This window comes from Hakea prostrata, chromosome 5 (assembly GCF_041222555.1).
Source record: "Hakea prostrata isolate BN-2017 chromosome 5, UWA_Hpros_2, whole genome shotgun sequence".
Lineage (NCBI taxonomy): Eukaryota > Viridiplantae > Streptophyta > Magnoliopsida > Proteales > Proteaceae > Hakea > Hakea prostrata.
Window position 1 is genome coordinate 39,951,208 of NC_142604.1, and position 19,350 is coordinate 39,970,557.

The 19,350-nt window shown below is 38.8% G+C and overlaps 1 protein-coding gene across 2 annotated transcripts; it reads left to right on the forward strand.

Annotated features, from left to right (window-relative positions):
- Nucleotides 1-740: 740 nt before the first annotated feature.
- LOC149015964 (Biotin/lipoate A/B protein ligase family) lies at nucleotides 741-18,305 on the forward strand. 2 transcript variants are annotated; one of them, XM_089156953.1, is made up of 5 exons: nucleotides 741-980; nucleotides 1,841-2,132; nucleotides 5,298-5,536; nucleotides 14,784-14,932; nucleotides 17,412-18,305. In XM_089156953.1, the coding sequence occupies exons 2-5, from the start codon at nucleotides 1,951-1,953 to the stop codon at nucleotides 17,667-17,669; spliced, it is 828 nt and encodes a 275-aa protein (XP_089013079.1). In that variant the 5' UTR covers nucleotides 741-980; nucleotides 1,841-1,950; the 3' UTR covers nucleotides 17,670-18,305. The 2 variants fall into 2 exon arrangements, with proteins under 2 accessions (XP_089013079.1, XP_089013080.1); XM_089156954.1 differs by having other exon boundaries at nucleotides 741-887.
- Nucleotides 18,306-19,350: the final 1,045 nt, after the last annotated feature.

Sequence of the window (19,350 nt, forward strand, 5' to 3'; positions counted from 1 at the left end):
ATCATAAAGGTCATATGCTCTTCTGTTTTGGTAGAGGCATAGCAGCACAAGATATATTGAAGGTTGAAGCCCTAGCCATCCATCAAGCTTTAATTTGGGCTCTCGACTTCAAATTTCAAAACATTGTGGTGGAGTCTAATAATCAAGCCCTAATCTGCATTCTACAAAATCACATATCTAATGCCCTATGGAAAGTGTACCCGATCATAGAGGATATCGTCCACCTCAAGGAGTCATTCTCGTCAATCTCTTTCAACCATGTCCTACGTGAGGCAAACATGGTAGCTGATGCCTTAGCCAAAGACAATGCACTCACCCAAAAAGCTTTCCTAACTCTTAAAAATCCCCCTCCCCTAGTCTCCTGGTTTTTACTATTTGATATGCTTCAACTAAGTTGTAATAGAGGCTTTTCCTTCCTACCCAAAAAAAAGGTAATGCTTTTGCTTTGGCATGAAAACCGAATATCATACGGTTACAACTGAATCGGTTGAAAAATGATACTTTTTAAATCTGTCAGAAAATAATGAAATGCAAATATGGTATAGCAGCATTTGGTGGAAATCCAATCCTTTTACACACCCCTAGTATTAGTGCATCGGTTGAACCATCAACATGGTCCAGCGGCATAAAACATGGTCACCAACACCCAACATTTTTATTACAATTTTTTTTCTAAAAAAAAAAAAAACCCAATATTTTAAACCCACCCTTTGATTTTCATTTGCCAAGCATTGAAGACTTCAGCAATTACATTTGCCTAAGACAGCATTTTGACCAATCTTGCTGAGGCCAAGAAGGAAAGCCCAATTGCTGTAGTTGGGCGAACCGTTGCTGCGCCGTTTTCGGCTTCTATATTGGAGAAATTGCAACACCCTCCACCGCGGAAGGTCTGGCTCTCTCTCACTCTCGGTAGCTGTTTGGATAGTCAGCTGGTTCAACTGAGGATGCTCAGTTCCCCATTATTGACGCTCTGTATTACGGTAAAGGAATTGGGTTTCTTAACAAAATCGACAGCTCGTTTCTGCGTGAATGTTTTTACCTTTTCCAATGTTGGTTATGGATTTTACCAAATGCTTCATGAAAATCCTGGGATCTAGTCCATTGTATGAAAATTTGAAGCTTGGATTAAATTTCCTTCATATAATACTTAAGCTTGGTCTCTCAAGGGTTGGGTGTATTCCAAACCAAACTCGTGGGTGAAGTCCCACATTTCTGGTTCTGTTAACAGAGGTTTACAGTTTTGATTACGGGGAATTGAGTTCTGGGAACTCCTTCATTTGTTGTTATTGGTTTCCAATTCCCATTTGCAGTAATTGTGCAAGGTCACGGTTGTTCTGTTGACTCCAGTTAGTTCAGTAGCTCTTCGATATTTGTGTCATATAGCATTTGTGGTGGTTCAAAGACTTTGTCAGCCCTGGACTGTGTGATTTTATCGTGTATAAACTATCCTATTTTCTACGAGTTTGAGATTGAATGTCTATCATATAGGTAGTTGAGAGCTTAGAGCCCTAGATAGAATTTTGTGAGGAAGAAGGATAAGTTCCGTTGGATTTGGAATTAAATATGGATGTTAATACTTAGTTTCTTAGATGTTAGGGATGCTTTGAACTTTAGATGCATGCATGTAGTTAATAATTTCTCTTACTTTGGATGCAAGCATGTAGTTAATAACCTCTCTAACTTTAGATGCAAACGTTTTTTTTCCCAACCACTCTGCTGCATTTATCCTTTGGAAATTTGTCACCACTGTTGTTTCATTACTTTTTATTGCACAATATTGCTATGACATTTGGGTTTTAACTGGTCTTGCCTATTTGTTGTTGATGAATGGTCCTTCCAGAACTATATCTCCAATTCAGGGAAGAAGAACAAATCTTATTAGTTCATGGGAAGTGGATTCTGATACACAGGGAGGAATAGGTTTCCTGATAAATCTTTACTGTTCACTATATGATGGCTGCAACTCCGGCTAAGAGCATTGTGAGTCCATTGATGAATATTATTAAATTTAAAGGAATGCCTATATTACAGCAGCTTCATTTAGAGGAGCGACTGTTCAGGACGTCTTCTGATAACTGGTGCATCATAAATGATGGAACAAATGCTCCTACTATTGTCATGGGAGTAAGCGGGTAGGCTTTCCTGATCATGTTTTGCATTTGCATTTAAATTGTGGATGGCAGATTTAGTTTTATTCTATTTCATATGTAACCAACTCATCATTCGTTCCAGTAAAGTTGTATTTTATCTATTTTTCTTTTCGTAGGTTTTTTTTATTTTTTTTCCTTGAGCTAATCAGTTGGACTAATAAGTATTTGGCCCATAGAGATGTCTGCCATGGTTATTTTAGTGGCATGGTCGTCACCTTATTCAGTATGAGACAATATTTTATTTATTTCTTACCTCTATGATTTATGATTGCTTACTTGAACCGACTTGCCTTATTCTAAAATATTATTCCTTCAAATTGGCTTTTCCAGAGTATTAACTTATTACAGAAAACAATGTTAAAGCAATGCTATTATTGTATGCCTTCTAACAAGGATTGCAGTAATTGGTTGAGTTGCTTGGTCTTCTGATCATTTCAAACTAGTAATGAGATATTCAATATTGGCTTGGCTTCCTTGTTTTTCCATTGGATCCATGCCTGCATATCCTATCCCTTTTTCTTAGTCATCTCCAACGGCTCCCTTGTGGGGTTCTTCCCCTCCTAAGTGGGGATCATCCAGGGCTGCCCCCTTCCCCATTCCTTTACTCTTGTGCCTCCAAGAGGCTACAATCCAAAACTGACCGCACATCACCCCCAGTCCCAAGTTCGAAATCCTCAACCCATGCCATTGCTGATAATCTGATGATCTTCTCCAAGACCTGCCTTTCCTGCATTTCGTCTATCCTCACCACTCTCTAGTGCTTTGAATCCCTCTCTGGTCTCTGTATCAATCTTATGATATCTGTCTCTTCCTTGCAGTTGTCGCAGACCCAGTCAAGGCCTCTCTCCTTCATCTCACAAGGTTTTCGTTGGTTCCCTTCTAGTAGTCCACCTTGCCTCCCGCTTGTCCTTAGAAGGCTCCCTACTCATCAGGAAACCCCATGCTTATCCTCATCCATAAAAGGCTACAACTTTGGAAGGGTTAGCTTCTGATGTAACCCCATAATTTAGGGTCAGATTTTCAAGATCTTCAGAAATAGGTCCAGCCCCAGATTAGGGTTTTGGGGTAAGCTAGCGTTTTGGCTAGGGTTTAGGATGGCTGTAGGCTGCAGATCTGAACTACTGTTGCTGTTAAACTAGTAGTTTAGAAACTGTTTAGAAGAAGGGGGGGGGGCGCTGGGGTTTGAAGGTTGTAGGGTTTTATGAAATCCTGAAAATTCTGCAACTCCTCTTGAAGAAGATGAAGTGCAGAAAATTCCAGGTTAAGGGAAAGTAGGTTGGAGGAGACTATTGACTTAGAGTTTCTATTCTAGGTGCGACTCTAGGAAAGGAGTTTTGGGGTCTAGAGGGACTGAGGAGGTAGGGGTTTATGAAGATGGATGGCTGCTGCTATCGCAAAAACAGGGTGGAAAAGGGGGAGGGCTTGCAGATGCTAGGGAAGGGGGTAGAAGTTGCTAGGCCAGTGGGGGAAGGGGAAGGGGTGATTTGTGATGGGGGTGGGGGTATTTACAAAGTCTGAAACTGAGGGGGAGGGGGAAGGGATGGGAAGGCTGCGGACTGAGCTAGAGAAGATTAGGGTTAGGGATGGGATCTCTTGCTTACTTGTGATTGCAGATTTGCTGAGAATTATGTGCTGAATGCTGGAATCAATGAATGAAGCTTGAGGGATGAAGAATAGCTCTCAATACCCAGCCACAGGGCGTCCCTTAGGATCCCACGGCTTCTCAATTCTCAAAACTCAACTTTTCTTAGTATTCAAGACTGCCCATTACAAGAAAGACTCAGGCTATTTATAGCCACCCAGCTCTAATTAGAGTCAAAACTCTTTTCTAACTTGAAACAACTCAATAGGACTCTTTTAAAGGAAATAACTTGACTCTTAAGGAAACTGACACTTACTATATTTGGACTCTAAAACCAACTCAAATTCCTTCAGATAAGGTTTCCTTGAAATTAGGAATCTTATCCTGACTGGCTAACAACTCTAATTAATAAGGAATTGAGAGTGAGTCTCCTTTATAGTTTAGGATACTACCACCTTACATGGATTCTTACTTAATTAATACACTTGCTATTTTAAACAAACAAGGACTCAACTGACCAACTTGGACCATGTGAAACTCATAATTACTACTCAATACTGAAACTCTTAATAACTCACAATTAACTCATCAACATCAAAAAATAAAGTTAGATCCCTCACTTTGGGCCGTGGGGAGTAAAATAAGACCCATATTGGGTCCCAAAAGGGTGCTTGGAAAATGACCAAAATACCCCTGGGGTATTTGGCCAGCTTTAGGTGCACCTTTTGGGTTTGGTTTTTGGGCCTAACTTTGGGGGGGGGGGGTCCCAACCTAGGATACATCAGCTTCTCTTTGCTGTTGGGAGGATTGTTCTCATTAGATCAATCATCTGTTTTAAGACTACCATCAAAACCATTGGAGGCTTCTTTTGTGCTTCTCCTTGGAAAGGTGAGGAATACCCTAGGTTTCTTCACCCTATTAATTGGTGTGTTGTTTGCCTTCCTAAATCTGAAAGTGGTCATGGCATCCAAAAGATCTGCGATTAAAATATTGCAAGCTTTGCTAGAAAACTTATTTGGAAAAACCCAGTTGCCCCTTTTTAGTCAAAGATGTCAAACATCTGTTCTTCTCATATCCCCTCTCCCTTCTATCTGGGAGAAATCCCTTGCATCATTTTACCCCCCCCCCCCCCCCAAAAAAAAAAAAAGGGGGACAAAAGAACAGTTCAGGACATTGCTTGAGAATTGTTATGGATTCTAATATCCTACTGTAGCAACATTATCAGGGACTACACTACTAAGCTGGTGGTTGGCAATGGTTTCACAGTAGATGAAACCTGCTCATCTAGGATTATTGACTTGTAAAGCCATCTGTTTTGATGTTTCCTCTGGACTTGATATCCCGTTCCCCCCCCCCCCCCCCAACCAAAAGAAAAAAATGAGAGAAAAAAGAATTAGAGACATTCATATCCCCTCTTATATAGAAGATGAAATACGTTTCAGTGAAGCATGAGTTACACGCATAATGTTCCTAGTTTCTTTTACCTTTCAAGTTTTCCTACCTTCTGAGTTGTGGTTCTATGTGTTTCTTTCTGTATGCTAAACCAATTGAGTCCATTTATGTAGGAAACCATCTGAACTTCTTGAAATTAAACCTGTGTTGCAAGACAAGATTCCTGTGGTAAGAAGATTTAGTGGGGGTGGGACTGTTATTGTTGATTCTGGGACCATTTTTGTAACTTTTATATGCAACAAGGATGCCGTTCCTAATGTAGAATCATTTCCTCGCCCCATCATGTCTTGGAGTGGTCTGATTTATGAAGACGTGTTCCGAGGAATCGCTGATTTTCAGCTCCGTGAGAATGGTATTGGTCGGAATTTCTGTTTATAATCCTTTATGTACTACTATATCAAACATATAAAGGAAATCTTGTTTGTCTGTGCTGCACAGCTTGATTCTTTGTTTTCATTTTAATGTTGACATACAATGCACATGACATTCAAAATTCTCTGTCTCATGTAGCTGCTTATTAAGCAAAAATTTTATTGTAGGATTAGGTATACATAGCAGGTAATATGTCAAATGCAAATTATGTCATTTATAACTCCATAACGAACAACTGATGTGGTTGCGATCTACTTAACAAGTAGATCTAAGAAGTTCTTTATAAACCAGAATGGCTGACAAGAGTGCAAGGTATAACAGCTCAATTTGTAGGAAAATCAATAAAATCAAATCTGGATATCAGATGTAAACAGAACTTAAAAGAATTGTTGTCTAACAGTAGAACAGTAACATACTGAAAGATCAGAGTTGGATTTAGGACACCGGTCATGTTTCAGAATTGATTACTCCGGTGAATAGAAACTTCATTCTTAGATCTGAGACCACCAGTCCAAAACTATAGTAGGTGATGTCTTAACTTGAAACAAAAATGTCTCAACAAATTAATACACTTCAGCAGATTTGGTACTGTTTTACAACTAGCAAAAAAGGTGTTAACTAGAGAAAAACAAATAAACAAATAATTAAAGAACCAAATTAACAATCCTACAATGGGGAAGATTAAGCTTGTAAGTTGTGTGTCAAAGTCTACTGCACTGAGGTCAGAACTGAGTAAACTTGTCTAAGTTACTGAGTTGAGACATTGAGTTGACTCTTTGCCTTTATACAGTCTTTTGCTTTTTTCATATTTCATGAAGTACCGTTGATGTAGATCACAGCTTACTAGTCGATATGCGCCTGCAGGAACAAGCCCTGAAAACCAGCCCAGCAAGATTGCAGGATTCTAACTGCTGTGAGAGGTAGCCTAGTCTGATGGTGTGGCAAGTTTTTGTTGGTTTGGTGGAGCATCACCTAAGCCAGCCCCAAAGAGAAGCATGTAGAAGATAAGATCAAGACATGTATTGAAAAAAAGAAAAGAAGCGAAAATTGCATATAATTCCTCTGTTATGTTATCCTAGATTGAATAGGATCGGCTAGGAGCTAGTCCTTCCAAGACCATGTTCAGATCCAACTCTTTTTATTTTTATTTTTATTTTTTTTTCAAACCAGAACCAACTCAATTGGGTTCAAGAAAGTGTTTCTGGAAATTTCAGTTAGGGGGTTTATAAGGCAAATCAGAGAGATTTCTGGTGGGGTCTTGGCTGATTTGTTTGGTTTGAAACTTGAAGGGTGTGTTAGGGACAAAGAGGAGAGATAGAGTTTCCAATTTGGAACTATGGCAATCTTTGATGGAAAAGTCTTCAAATGGCAATGTTAGTTGTTTAATAAGATCATGAATGCAAGGAAAATTCCTGATGAATGGAGGAGAAGCATTATGTTCCCAATTTACAACAATAAAGGAGATTCTTGTCACAATTGTCAAGGCGGCAAAGTGAGGCGAGGACAACAGAAACTAAGGTGCACCAAGCAAGGCGCTAAGGCGTCGCCTAGGTGACAAGACGACATGAGGTCGCCTTGACCCAAAAGAGAGCTAGGGCACCAAGGCGTCGCATTGACAACTATGATTCTTCTAATAATTATAGAGGCATAAAATTGATGAGTCATACCATGAAATTATGGGAGAGTAATTGAAACCCATTTGAGACAAGAAACCACTATTACGGGGAACCAAATTGGTTTTATGTTGGGAAGATCTACAATGCAAGCTATTTGCTTTATTAGGAGACTTTGGAGAGGTATAAAGAGTGTAAGAAAGATCTTCATTATTGTATTTTATTGACCTAGTAAAGGAGTCCCTAGAGCGTTAATTTGGCAAAAACTAGAGAAAGAAATGTTGCAAGAAAATACATGTACAAAGTTAAAGATATGTATGATGGTTCCGTGACAACTGTAAGAACGGAAGGGGGGACAAGGTGGTGCATTCCCAATTGCAGTTGGGTTACATTAAGGATTAGCAACTTTAAGCCCATCTTTATTTGCACTTATAATAGGTGATTTAACCAAAGACATTCAAGATGAGGTTCCTTGGTGTATGCTTTTTCTTGATGATATTGTTTTGGTAGACACAAGTTAGGATTAATTTCAAGTTAGAATCACGAGGGGCAACTTTGGAATCAAAAGCCTATAAAACTACGTAGAACTCAGACAATATATCTAGTGTGTAAGTTTGGTCGTGATTGGATGGATGATGGGGGTGGTGAAACTTGATTCGAAGGAGATTTGACAAAGTGACTGTTTTAGGTACCTTGGCCAATCATATCATAGATAAAAAAAAAAAAAAGTGATTTAGAGGGTGATGTTTACCAAAGAATTAAAATAGTCTAGGTCTTGATGTATTCCTTTAAAGCTTAGGTGGAAATTCGATAAGACCGTCATACGACTAGCTATGATGCATGAAACATCACATAGATAAACTTAGTCTAGCAGAAATGAGGATGCTAAGATGGATGAGTGGAAAAACTAGGAAAAGCGAAGTAAGGAATGGTTATTTTCGGATAAATGAAAAACTATGACAAAACCAATTGAGGTGGTATGGGCACGTTCAACGGAGGCCCTTAAATGCCCCTATTTGGAGAAGTGATTTAATTCAGACTTAAGGAATTAGAAAAACTTGAGGCAGACCTAGAATAACATTAAAAGAAGTGGCGAGAAAGGATATGCATAGGTTAGGCCTTCTATCTAGTATGGCCTTAAATAGAGCTGATTGGAAGACGACAATCCATCTAGCTGACCCCATCTAGTTGGGACATGACTTCTTCTTGTTGTCACTTGAGACGGAAATCTGCAGTTTCTTGGTAACATAGCAGGATGAAACTTGGAGGGAATGTAGATAATGATCCTCCAATTTTGGTGCTGTTCCAATGGGTAAATTAGGCTAGATCTGTGTTCTTGTTTTTATCATCCTAGGAAGTACGAAAATTCAAGAACCTTCTTGGGTTAGGGATGTCAAAATGGGTTGAAACCAGAGGAAATATAGATAATGACATAGGGATATGATACTCCACAGTTTTGTTGGGTTTGGAAAATCAAATTGGAAGTTTTGGGTTTCTTTGTTTTAGGGTTTTAGGGAATATGAGAATACAAAACGACATTTATATCTTAAAATTGGCTGGTCAAAATGAGGTCAAATTAGGTTCTACAGTCATCAGGGTTGGGTAATTGATGTGCCTGAAGTTTGGGACAGGTCTAATGGTTAAGTTGGAGTAGACCTGACCTTGAGATTTGGTTGTCTTGGGTAGTCTGAAATTCTGAAATATAAAAAAGTGATAAGAGAAGGGAATGGGGTGGTGACTGCCAGATCCCTGGATGGGGGGAGCCTTTTCTGAACTTTGGAGTAGCTAGGATGGCTTCTGCTGGCTGAGTCCATATGCAACTGAAGGATCTCTACTTGACTTCACTGAGAACCATTTTTTCAAATGCTTGGAGGTACCTTACCAAAGCTGAAAACACTATTGTAGGTGAGAACATTAAAGAGTCAATCAACTGAGCAGCAAACCTGAGATATTTCATCTAATAATGAAGGTTGTTGTAGTTCCATCATGTTTTTTCAATTTTGGTTGGTTAGGGGAAGGGGGTGTTGGAAGGCTTTTATAGCTTTATAAAGAGAGTCATGGTAGAACTAGGACTTGGACTGAAAATGGATAACCGTCTTATAACGTGACTTTTAAATGGACTCTGCATCATGGGCTGCCTTATTAGAACTCAAATTAAAATAGAATACTGAAATAACTGAAATTAAATAGAGGGCTACACTGTCCTAACCTAGCTGTGCCGAATTACTCTAATGCACTTACCCAGCTGAAATTCATTTGGAGTTGAAAAGATAAGTATAAAATACTGTTAAACTACTAATGTGCTGCTGGGCAGAAAATCTAGGGGCTTAACGTTGGCTTCTAACTGCTGAGCTTCAAATCTAAGAGACCTAATTGGAGGCTTGATGCATCACCTGGTGTTGCAAACAATTTCTGTTAGTAGCCCTTAAATCTGCAAAATTTCGAAAATTCCCTTGTATAGTAAAATACAATTACACATACCCCTACTGTTAGGTGATGATGTTGTCTCTCCAATATTTCATCAACCCCATAATACTCTCATATCATGTTCACCTTTACAGAAAGAAAGATGAACTAATGCACGAAATTTAGAGAATCAAACCGACCGCTACTGTCAGGGCTTCTCCATAGCTGCAGTGAATTCATGGCCCTATAATGTGTCACCCACGACTGCACCAGAACTTCTACCATAAAGAGATCCTAGATCAAGCATTGTTGTCAAGTGTCATCTGAACAGTATTATTTGCTTGAAAAGAATGACGATTTGCCTGTCATGTCCTCTATTTTTCAGTTACTTTTTCAAAGCTGTGGTTTTATCACCTCCATATATGGTTTTTAGTAGAGCAAACCAATTTGCTGTCATAGAAGCATCAAGTAGGTTCCAGACAGCTCCTCCGTTAGCTGTACTGTCTTGCAGAGGGGGGGGGGGGGGGGGGGAGCAGTAAACTAGTGTTGACAGAAAGATAAAGCAGAGAGAAATAACCTAGTGTTCCTTATCTGACCCTTTCTGATCTTCTGTTAAAGATTGCAGTTGTTTATTTTTGAATGCCCATTTCTCCTCTGACCTCATTCCTACCCTATTAGTACCAAACTCACCCATCTCTTTTTCTCCTTATCAATCTACCTTTTCCTCTGTTCATTCCTATGTGATGTAGGTATGATCTGGGTGAGAAGTAGAAGTGGGCCATGTGATGTGAAAAGGAAGCTATTGACAATTAAACCCTTCAACCTTTTCCTAATTCTTAGATTATTTGACTAAGATCACCTAGGTCTTCAAATGAATGGACTTTTTAGTGTTTCTGGTTTGGTTTGTTAAGGTGTTGAATGGGGACAATGATTGGTGAGAAGAAGAAACCACAGTTCTGTCATTGTCATTGAAGCAGAGCTTAAAAGCTGGTCCATTGAGCTTAATTAGCAGCCATGACACCCACTATTGCATGTTTGACCAGCTACTTAACGTACTCCTGAAACTCCTATTGTAAGGCTTAGGACCACATGTCCAAGCACCGGACCTGTTGCTACTGACCAGCTAGTCAAGATACCAATTTCCTTTTGCTTATCTTCTCTGCTAAAATTTGGTTTGGAAATACTGATTTGCATCTCCATTTTCCAATTGGAAAATTATTCGGCTTCTAGTGATGAATTTGATGACGATTGTTTTCTAGGTGATGAATTAGATGCACTGTTGGTTTTAAATAGGTTTAAGGGGAAGAAAATCCTTTTTGTGGGGAACTCAATAAGCAACAACCAGTGGAACCCTGCTGAGAGTTGAAGGATGAACATGGGTGGTTGGAATGGGAAGATGGGGGTTGCGAGTGCAAGGTGGAGGTGGAATTGGGAGCCTTGAAGGAGGAGAAAGGAAGAGGGAGAGTGGGAACAAATTGAGGTTGGTGAGGAAGCTGCAAGCTGGGGTGTTGGTGGTGGTGGGAACTGCATGCTAAAGAAAGAAGGGTAAAATTGTAAAATGGTGATATTGGGAGGGGGCGAAACGAAACCCCCTCCCTAAACGAGATATGCAAGATATCGCCGATTTCTCGGCGATATCTCACGATATATCAAAAAATCGATATTACATTATTATTATTTTGCGATTTTTATGTTATTTCTTGCATTTTTAGACGATTTCTCTCGCGATTCTATCCCAATCTTACCAATTCTATCCCAATGATTCAAGACTCAAAAGTTAATGTACTAAATATAATTAGGAAGATAATCTACATAGAATAATTTATAGATAGGAAGACATTTATAGCAAAATCTTCAAGATTAATGAGCAAGCTTACCAACTATATTCTAGTGATTTAGTCCTCAAAAGTCAACATGCCAAATGTGGTTAGGAAAGAGTATATACATGAAATAATTTATGGAAACAATTTAAATTGTGAAGGAATTTTGTGATAGAATCGTCCGTTAATCATTCCAATTATGTCTGAATGATTTAGGCCTTAGAAGGTAACATGTTAAATGTGGCTAGGCAGGAGATTTAAATGGAAATAATTTAAATTTATCACATATTTGCATCAAATTAGGATATAGCGTCAAATTTACCAAAATTATTGACCAAAATAGCCCTGAAATAGGGGGCGAAATTTCTTGAATTGAGGAGTGAAATATCGCCGAGATTTTGGCGATATTTCGCCATTTCGCCCGGTAGCGTACTCGGCGAACCGGCGAACTTTCGTTCCTTGATTACAACCACATTTCACAAGTTATATGAATAATTCACAATAATTATAAGGAATAGATTTAATACTCTACATAACTTAGAACGTCCACTTACATACGAAAAACTCAGCCTGCACTTTAGGACTTGAAATTGTGTCCTTTCCCCTGTCGTCCTACTCCCTGCAAATGGCCTTGTCAATATTTTTGTACATGTTACAGATAACCTTCTTAGTATAAAAAAGGAAGCTGATACCTAGAAAGCAGAATGTTCTTGTGCTACGTGTTACATTTTTCTTGAAGGCCTATTTGTTTACATGAAATTTTGCTGAAAAGTAGATTATTATCTGTATATTTTGTTAAGAGTAGTTTTTCTGGTGTTATGCTCCATGGATCCAATTTTTTAGACCAGTAAATCCCAAAGTCCTCTTTCACATGTCATTTCAGCTGAAACAGAGTTGGCCAAGTGGTGATTCAGATCATTGAATAATCTCGTAATCTGATATGGGTGCAAGGGACTACTAAAGTGGTGCCTATACACACATGTGAGGGTATGCCATTATTTGTGGGTAAATGAATGAATTTGGAACTAGGTGGAACTAGGTGTCTGACGAGGGAATCTCTTACATGGCCTCCCAACTAGGGAAACTATTGCCAAACTTTACCATATTTTTCCTTTGTAGTCATTTATTTTGGCCATGGTTCAAGATCTAGATCTTGCCCCTTCCAAAACCCAAGATCTCGGTCGAGATATGGTCTTTTTTTCAGCCAACTCGATGGCCCATCTGAGTGGTTTTAGGGTCTAGGATGGGTTCAAACTTGGTAGACAGCCTAATTTAAGCTTTTGAACACACTGGTGTCCTTGGATTTGTGATAAAACAACTCTAAGTATGACTTCTAAGTCAACCCTAAGTGTGAAACTAAAATGTTGTAGGATTGGGAAATGTAAGGTTATACAACATGTAATATTACCAATACAGTTAAATGTCATCAAAATTTCATCCATATGAGTATCACAATCTCAACTCTGAGAATAGAATAATAAAATTATACAACCATCAGAAGTTCTATATAAGTCATAACTCATAAGTTCATAAGACTAGCATAGAATGATTGATCTACCTTTGGTGTTGTAGATGTGCTAAAAGTAGTTGCAAGTGAAGATCTAGCAGAAATTGGCAAAAAGTTGAGAGTTCCTACAAGATATCGCGAGATCTAGGGAGAGATCTTGCGAGATAGGCGAGATCTCGAGTGAAATGTGGGAGTCTCGCCTTTTATCTCGTCTTACACTGCATCTCATCTTGCTTTCTTAAAAAAGCAAGATATTTCGCAAGATCTTTTTGAGATCTCGGTGCAAAACCAACCCAACCATATAATGTGGATGGAGCTTTCTGTTGTTGCTAAGTGTTTCTATGATCAAGATGCCACCACTTTTTTGGGTCAAAAGCATAATGGGATCTATATGGGAAGTTGCTACTCAACTTTTACTTATCTTTTCAATAAAATCTTATGGAGAACTATTTTTTCTTGCTGCCATGCCCATCTTGACCATCATCATCCAATGAGATTGGGGTGTACTTCAAGCAAAGCTAGCATCCGGAACAATAACTTGCAATGTACCCCAATGTTAAGAGCATTAATTAAATGTGATAGGTCAAACTTGGCTTAGTTGATAATGATCAGTGCCTTATAGTATGAGGTCAAGAGTTCAAATCTCTTTGGAGCTAGGGTTGAAGTCCTGTATAGAAGCTACCAGTCCCCCCCCCCCCCCCCCCCCCAAAAAAAAAAAAAAAAAAAAAAGAGTAAAAAGAGAATGCAAATAATGTCATAGTGTGATGCTCCCAAGCCCCACCTGCCAATGTGATGCTCATTTTTTAAACATAAGTAAGAAGTCTGGAGTTCAAATCTCCTTGAGGCCATTAAGCCATGTAGTTTGCCCTCAACAAGCATATTTGGAAGTTTCCATCAAATCTGATTTGAAGTTAGCAGTTGATATTCTTACTGGGACTATCCGAGGTCCTTGGAAGTATCAAGCTATAAAAGGGAGGATTTTGCAAGAGGCAGCTATGCTAGCTAAGGTGGAATTTAGGCATGTGTGGAGAGAACAGAACCTGCACAGGTTGTATGATGAGGGTTCAGCTTAGGCAGCAACAAGAGTGGTGAGATCCTATACACCTCACTGAAGAGCTAGTTGATTTGATTGAAAGGGATGAGGCAGCACATGTTTATTGCAGTTTGTAATTGGGCTTATTTTCCTATTTGGGATACTGGTTAGGAGGGAATGCCCTCCTAGTTTGGACTGTCCTAACCCCTCTTCTAAAGGGGTTCTAGGATGATGCCTTCTTTGTATTGTTTTTTCCTTTTAATATATTTTTGGTTATCCAAAATAAAATCTTTTGGAGAAAGGTTATCTCATCTGTGGTGGAGTATACTGCCACTCTACTCCACCACACTCAGACAGAAGGGATGAAATAACTGCCCTGCCCCCCATTATGCCTACTCATCTGCTCTCATTGGTTGCCATGTATGTGCAGTGGCCACATTTCCCCACAACCAAAACCTTATACAGTGAGTTGCTTTGTAAATTGTTAGAGATCCCATTAATTCTTTATTGAACAAATGGAACCCAGCTATTTCATCCAACCATCTTAGCATGAAAAAGAACCATGCAAAGGAGATTGGGAGAAATATACTGATTTTCTGGCCAGCTAGCTTTTTCAGTTTGTTATTACTTGCACTTCCAAGTTTGTTTTTCATCAACAATAATTCATTGTATTGTTGTATTCTGTTCTGTACTTCTGTTCAAGCCTATATTACCAGTATCTCATCCTTATGTTGCTAGAATTCCTGAATAGGACTTCTGTGGGGTTTATACTTCATTGGATAACTTATCTCGTTTCATTTAATGATTGCTCAAGTGGATGGAATAATGTTGAAATTCCTTGGTTGTAGATTATGTTTTTGGGAGCAGCAAGTTTGGTGGAAATGCTCAATCTATATCAAAAAGACGGTGGATCCACCATACTTCCTTTTTATGGGATTATGAGGACAGAAATATGGCTTATCTAAAAATACCGAGACGAGCTCCTGAATATCGATCAGTACGATCTGAATCTTCTTTTTTTTTCTTTTTTTTCATCTCTGTTATGTTGATCCTTGTTTTATTTTTGTTCAGAAAAAGATTCATCCAGATGAATATGGCAAGGAGTAGTACATAAGAAAAATATTACTATTACATTATGGTATTGTGATTTGAGTCATTTGACCTCCTCCACCTTTCTGACAAATCAGAGAGCATCCCCTGTGTTTCTTAGAATTACTCACTTATCCCCTGAAACTAATGGTTTTACTGTTTTACTATGTTAATAAAAAACCTGCTGTGACCACAAAGCCCTTACTTTTTAAGGGTAACATCAACACATCCTTTCCCTTTTACTTTTCTTCTTCCTCTTCTCCTCCTGCTTCTCCTGCAAATCCAGCTGCCCCACCTCTCTGCAACACCATCCACACAGGCTGCAAGCCCACTCTTTTTTTATTTTTCTACTTTATGTTTCCTGCAACCTCCATGTCCTGTAATGCGTAGAATCTCTTCTTGAGCTTCTCATGTCTATACTACCCCGTTATTATCCTGGTGATGTCACTGTTACTGCATTTGTTACCTGGATGAGAAGAAATATACAAAATCTGAGGAGAATATCTAAACCATTGTTCAAGTTTTGACCAAGATGGTTCAAAGTTTCGGTTAAACCTTGGTTTCCCAAACCTAGATGAAAGTAGGTTTTAGTTTTAAGAGTCCCAGGTTTTGACAATATTTCAGAAATTTTGGTGGTTTCGACCAGTAAATGCCATGTTATGACCAATTTCAACCAACCTAATCTCAGCAGTTTCAACAAGTTTCTTTAGTTTTGATGGTTTTGACAAGCCCGTCACATTGTCGAGTTTACCCAAAAAATCCATGGTTTTAAAGGTCCTAGGTTTTGACAAGTTTTGACAATATTTCAGAATTTTCAATAGTTTTGACTAATATTTTGACAATTTTGGTAGTTTAAGCCAATAAATGCTTAGTTATGGCCAACTTTAGCTAACCCAATTTCAGCAGTTTCGACAAGTTTTCGTAGTTTTGACCAGCCTATCACTTTTGTAGTTTTACCCCAAAAATCCCTGGTTTCAACATATTTTCAACCCACCTCGGCATATTCGGTTCCTAGCTGGCCAAAACCGAGATCTTGGTCATTGTTCCAAAGTAGTCCCATGGATTTCAATCGCCCCTTCTCTTCTCCTCCCCGGGGTACAATCTTGTTTGTATTGGGGTTTCTGGTTTCTTCCTTACATTTACCTGATTGTTGGTCTTTCATGCTTTGGCCATCTCTTTCTTACTTTTCTTTTGTTTTGTTTTGTCCTAAAATTTATCATGTTCATTGTGTATACAAATTCTTTGTGCTTTTTTTTTTTAAAGATCTGTCTCCTCTTGCGTTGTGTGTTCCTGAAAGCATTCCCGACAATAAATATAGCAGTCGCTGTATTGCACTGGTTGCAGAAAAAATGCATGAACCCATGATGAGAACACCAGATGTGATAAAACCTGAAAGGTCTTGGGAGGTCTTCTTGTGTGGTTTTTGTAGAAAGAAAAAGAGGGGAGTGTTCAGCATTTGTGAACTCCAAATGCCATCTAAACGAGAAGCAGCTTGACTCGTTAGGTCACCCTTGGGGTTAATACTCAGTTTCTGTTAGTTCTATTCATTAGGGAATCAGGATTGAAGCTGCAAGGCAAGGAATGCCCTTCTGGATCACCTTGAGAGAGTGTCCCAACGGATAGATTTCAGACTAAAAATCTCGAATTTTGGGATTTACATCTTCTAAGTTCCTGTCTGCACTGCTTATCGTTGCCTTGTCAATTACTAGCCCTAGCTAGCCTGTCATCTCCTTTCCCTTGAGCAACCAACTTTACAGAGCTTACCTGCACTAGAAGCCTTGGTTCCCTGTCCTGACTCCATCCAGGAAGGGGATATGGAAGTACTTGTCTGGTGATCTATTCCTCTTGTTTGAGGTGGGAGTAGGAGTGAACTTACTTTTGTTAAATCATAAAAATGATGCTATGAAGGAACGAATTCCAAGCATTAAGCTTAAGCATGTTTTCTGAAACTTCTGGCTGTTGTCACCATCTCATTCAATGGTTAGTCTTTCAAATGGATTATGGGTTATCGATTACGGCTACATGCCTACATAAGTTGGTTGCTCACATTATTCAGAGCATGAGCATGCCAATTAATTGTGTACCAAGTCGTGTCTGATACAAGAGTTGGCCCATGTGTCTGCTTATGGTATGTTGGTGTTGAATCTAGTCCTTGCATATAGTGGAAAGCTTGGACTGTTTTATAATTAAATATGCTCAAACACACAGCATGTAACTTGACATAATGATCGATGGGATGGGATTATTATCTGTAGCACTCCATGTTTCATCCTGTGACTTCTTACTGTTGGTCTTCTAATTCTTTCTTTTTTTGTTTTTTGGTAGCTAGTTGGTCTTCTAACTTAGTTTTATAACTTTCTACGCATGTTGCTTCACTTCCTTTCTAGGCAAGGAATCATGTAGAATTTGTTTGTCGTATGAAAGACTATCTATCGACATCAGATTTCATCGACAGAACTGTCAATGCAGTCGGGACTCGTTTTTCATTGACACCCATGCAACTGGAAGAAGTTAATATTCATGCCAATACATCCTTTGATCAATCCAGCAGGTTGCTGACAAAGGCAGAACTTGAAGCAGCTTTAGTTTCTCAGATGAACACACACGGAGAGGACAATGGATTGAGTCAGGTACAGGTAGTTTGAGATACATATGGTCTAACCGAAGACAACTCTTTTTAAGATGTGTTGATCACATCCCTGAAAAGGAATTGCTACCCAGTTCACTACACCATTTGAGCTGATGGATGCCCAAGTTGCAAATTTAATAAATGGTTGATTTGATGGATCTGTATCTCCAATTTTGGCATTATTTGTAATAACTATTTGAATAAGTATGATATATATATTTTTTACTTCAATCTCCTTTTTTTTTGGCGTTGAGAGAACAACAGAACTTTTGTTAAGACAAGAAAACAGAGCAAATATCCCCAGAGTTTACATGTTTTTGAATCTTGGGAGTGAAGAAAATTTGCTTTCAGATGCTGGAACATTTTATTTCATAATTTGTTTTCTTCTTATTATGGAGTTTTAATAACTAGAACAGTATCCTATTTCTATTGGGTGTTGTAGTTGATCTAATAATGAGAATTATACAGCAATTAGAATTATCTAATATGGACTGACTAGTGTGAGCTCTTTGATCACCACTAACCTATAATGCAAGATTGTATAAAGATTTTTCTTGTTTTGGGGACGAGAATCTATTTTGATCTTTGTTAAATGCAAAACTAGTCCCTACTCTAATCTTTTTCTTTCAATAATAAAGAAAAAAGTAACATTTTGTCAGAGGGTGAGGGACATTTGACAGTTAGGTTACAGAACTAATTGATATACAACCAGAGTAGGATCTTATTGTATGACCAAGACAGCCTGATGGGTAAGATGGTTTGTATCATCAAAGAAAAGTTTAGAGAATAAAATGACAACTGAGTTAAAAAAATTCACATGTTACAAAGTAAGTTTAAAATATAAGTATCAAGTATCATATTGGTCAGGTGATTTTAAAAGACGTTTCATCCATAGTTCACCGTGTCGCTGGGGGGCGACATGACTCCCCAGGGCGACACGATATTTACCATATATCGGCGACATATCGCTCTGTGTCGGCGATACATTGCCGACAAGTCGATATATCGCCGAAAAATTGGCGATATATCACTACATTCATCATATATAACAGCTTTTCGTTTGTTTTTTGCCAATTTTTTTTCGCTTTTTGCCAAAGTGACATAGGGCCTCTAAAAGCTCCGGGCGCGGCCCCCACCCCCGCCGGGGCGGCCTCCCCGGACCGTCCGCTCATCGGGGAGTGGGACCCCGTGTCCGTCGGCAACAATATGTGAAGCATGAGCCATACTCAACATAATTGTATAACAAATTGTAAACTTTAGTACATCTCTTTACTAATTGTGTATTTGTGTTCTCTTTGCATATTTACATTAGTTTATATGAATTTTCCAAACTTCCAGTTTTGCCCGCGTATAGCCGGACATGTGCCAATTATAAACTTTAGGTTAGGTGATGTTTTAGGTCAAAATAACATGTCCAATGTGTTTATTGACCTCAAATTAGGTTACACGTCAAATTTTAGGTCAAAATGACCTGAAATACCCTTCGAAATAGCTGCCAAAAGTCGGATGACTTTTGGCGACATGTCGCCCGAGTCGCCGTGTTGCCAGGGTCCTACATGGCGACACGGGCCGACATGTCGGACCTTGGTTTCATCTAGTATTGAGTATTCTATTGTATTCCTCAATGTATGTAAATGCAACATAGTAGAGATACGTATCGATTTGTTGAATCAATCGTAGCCAATATGGATACGTGT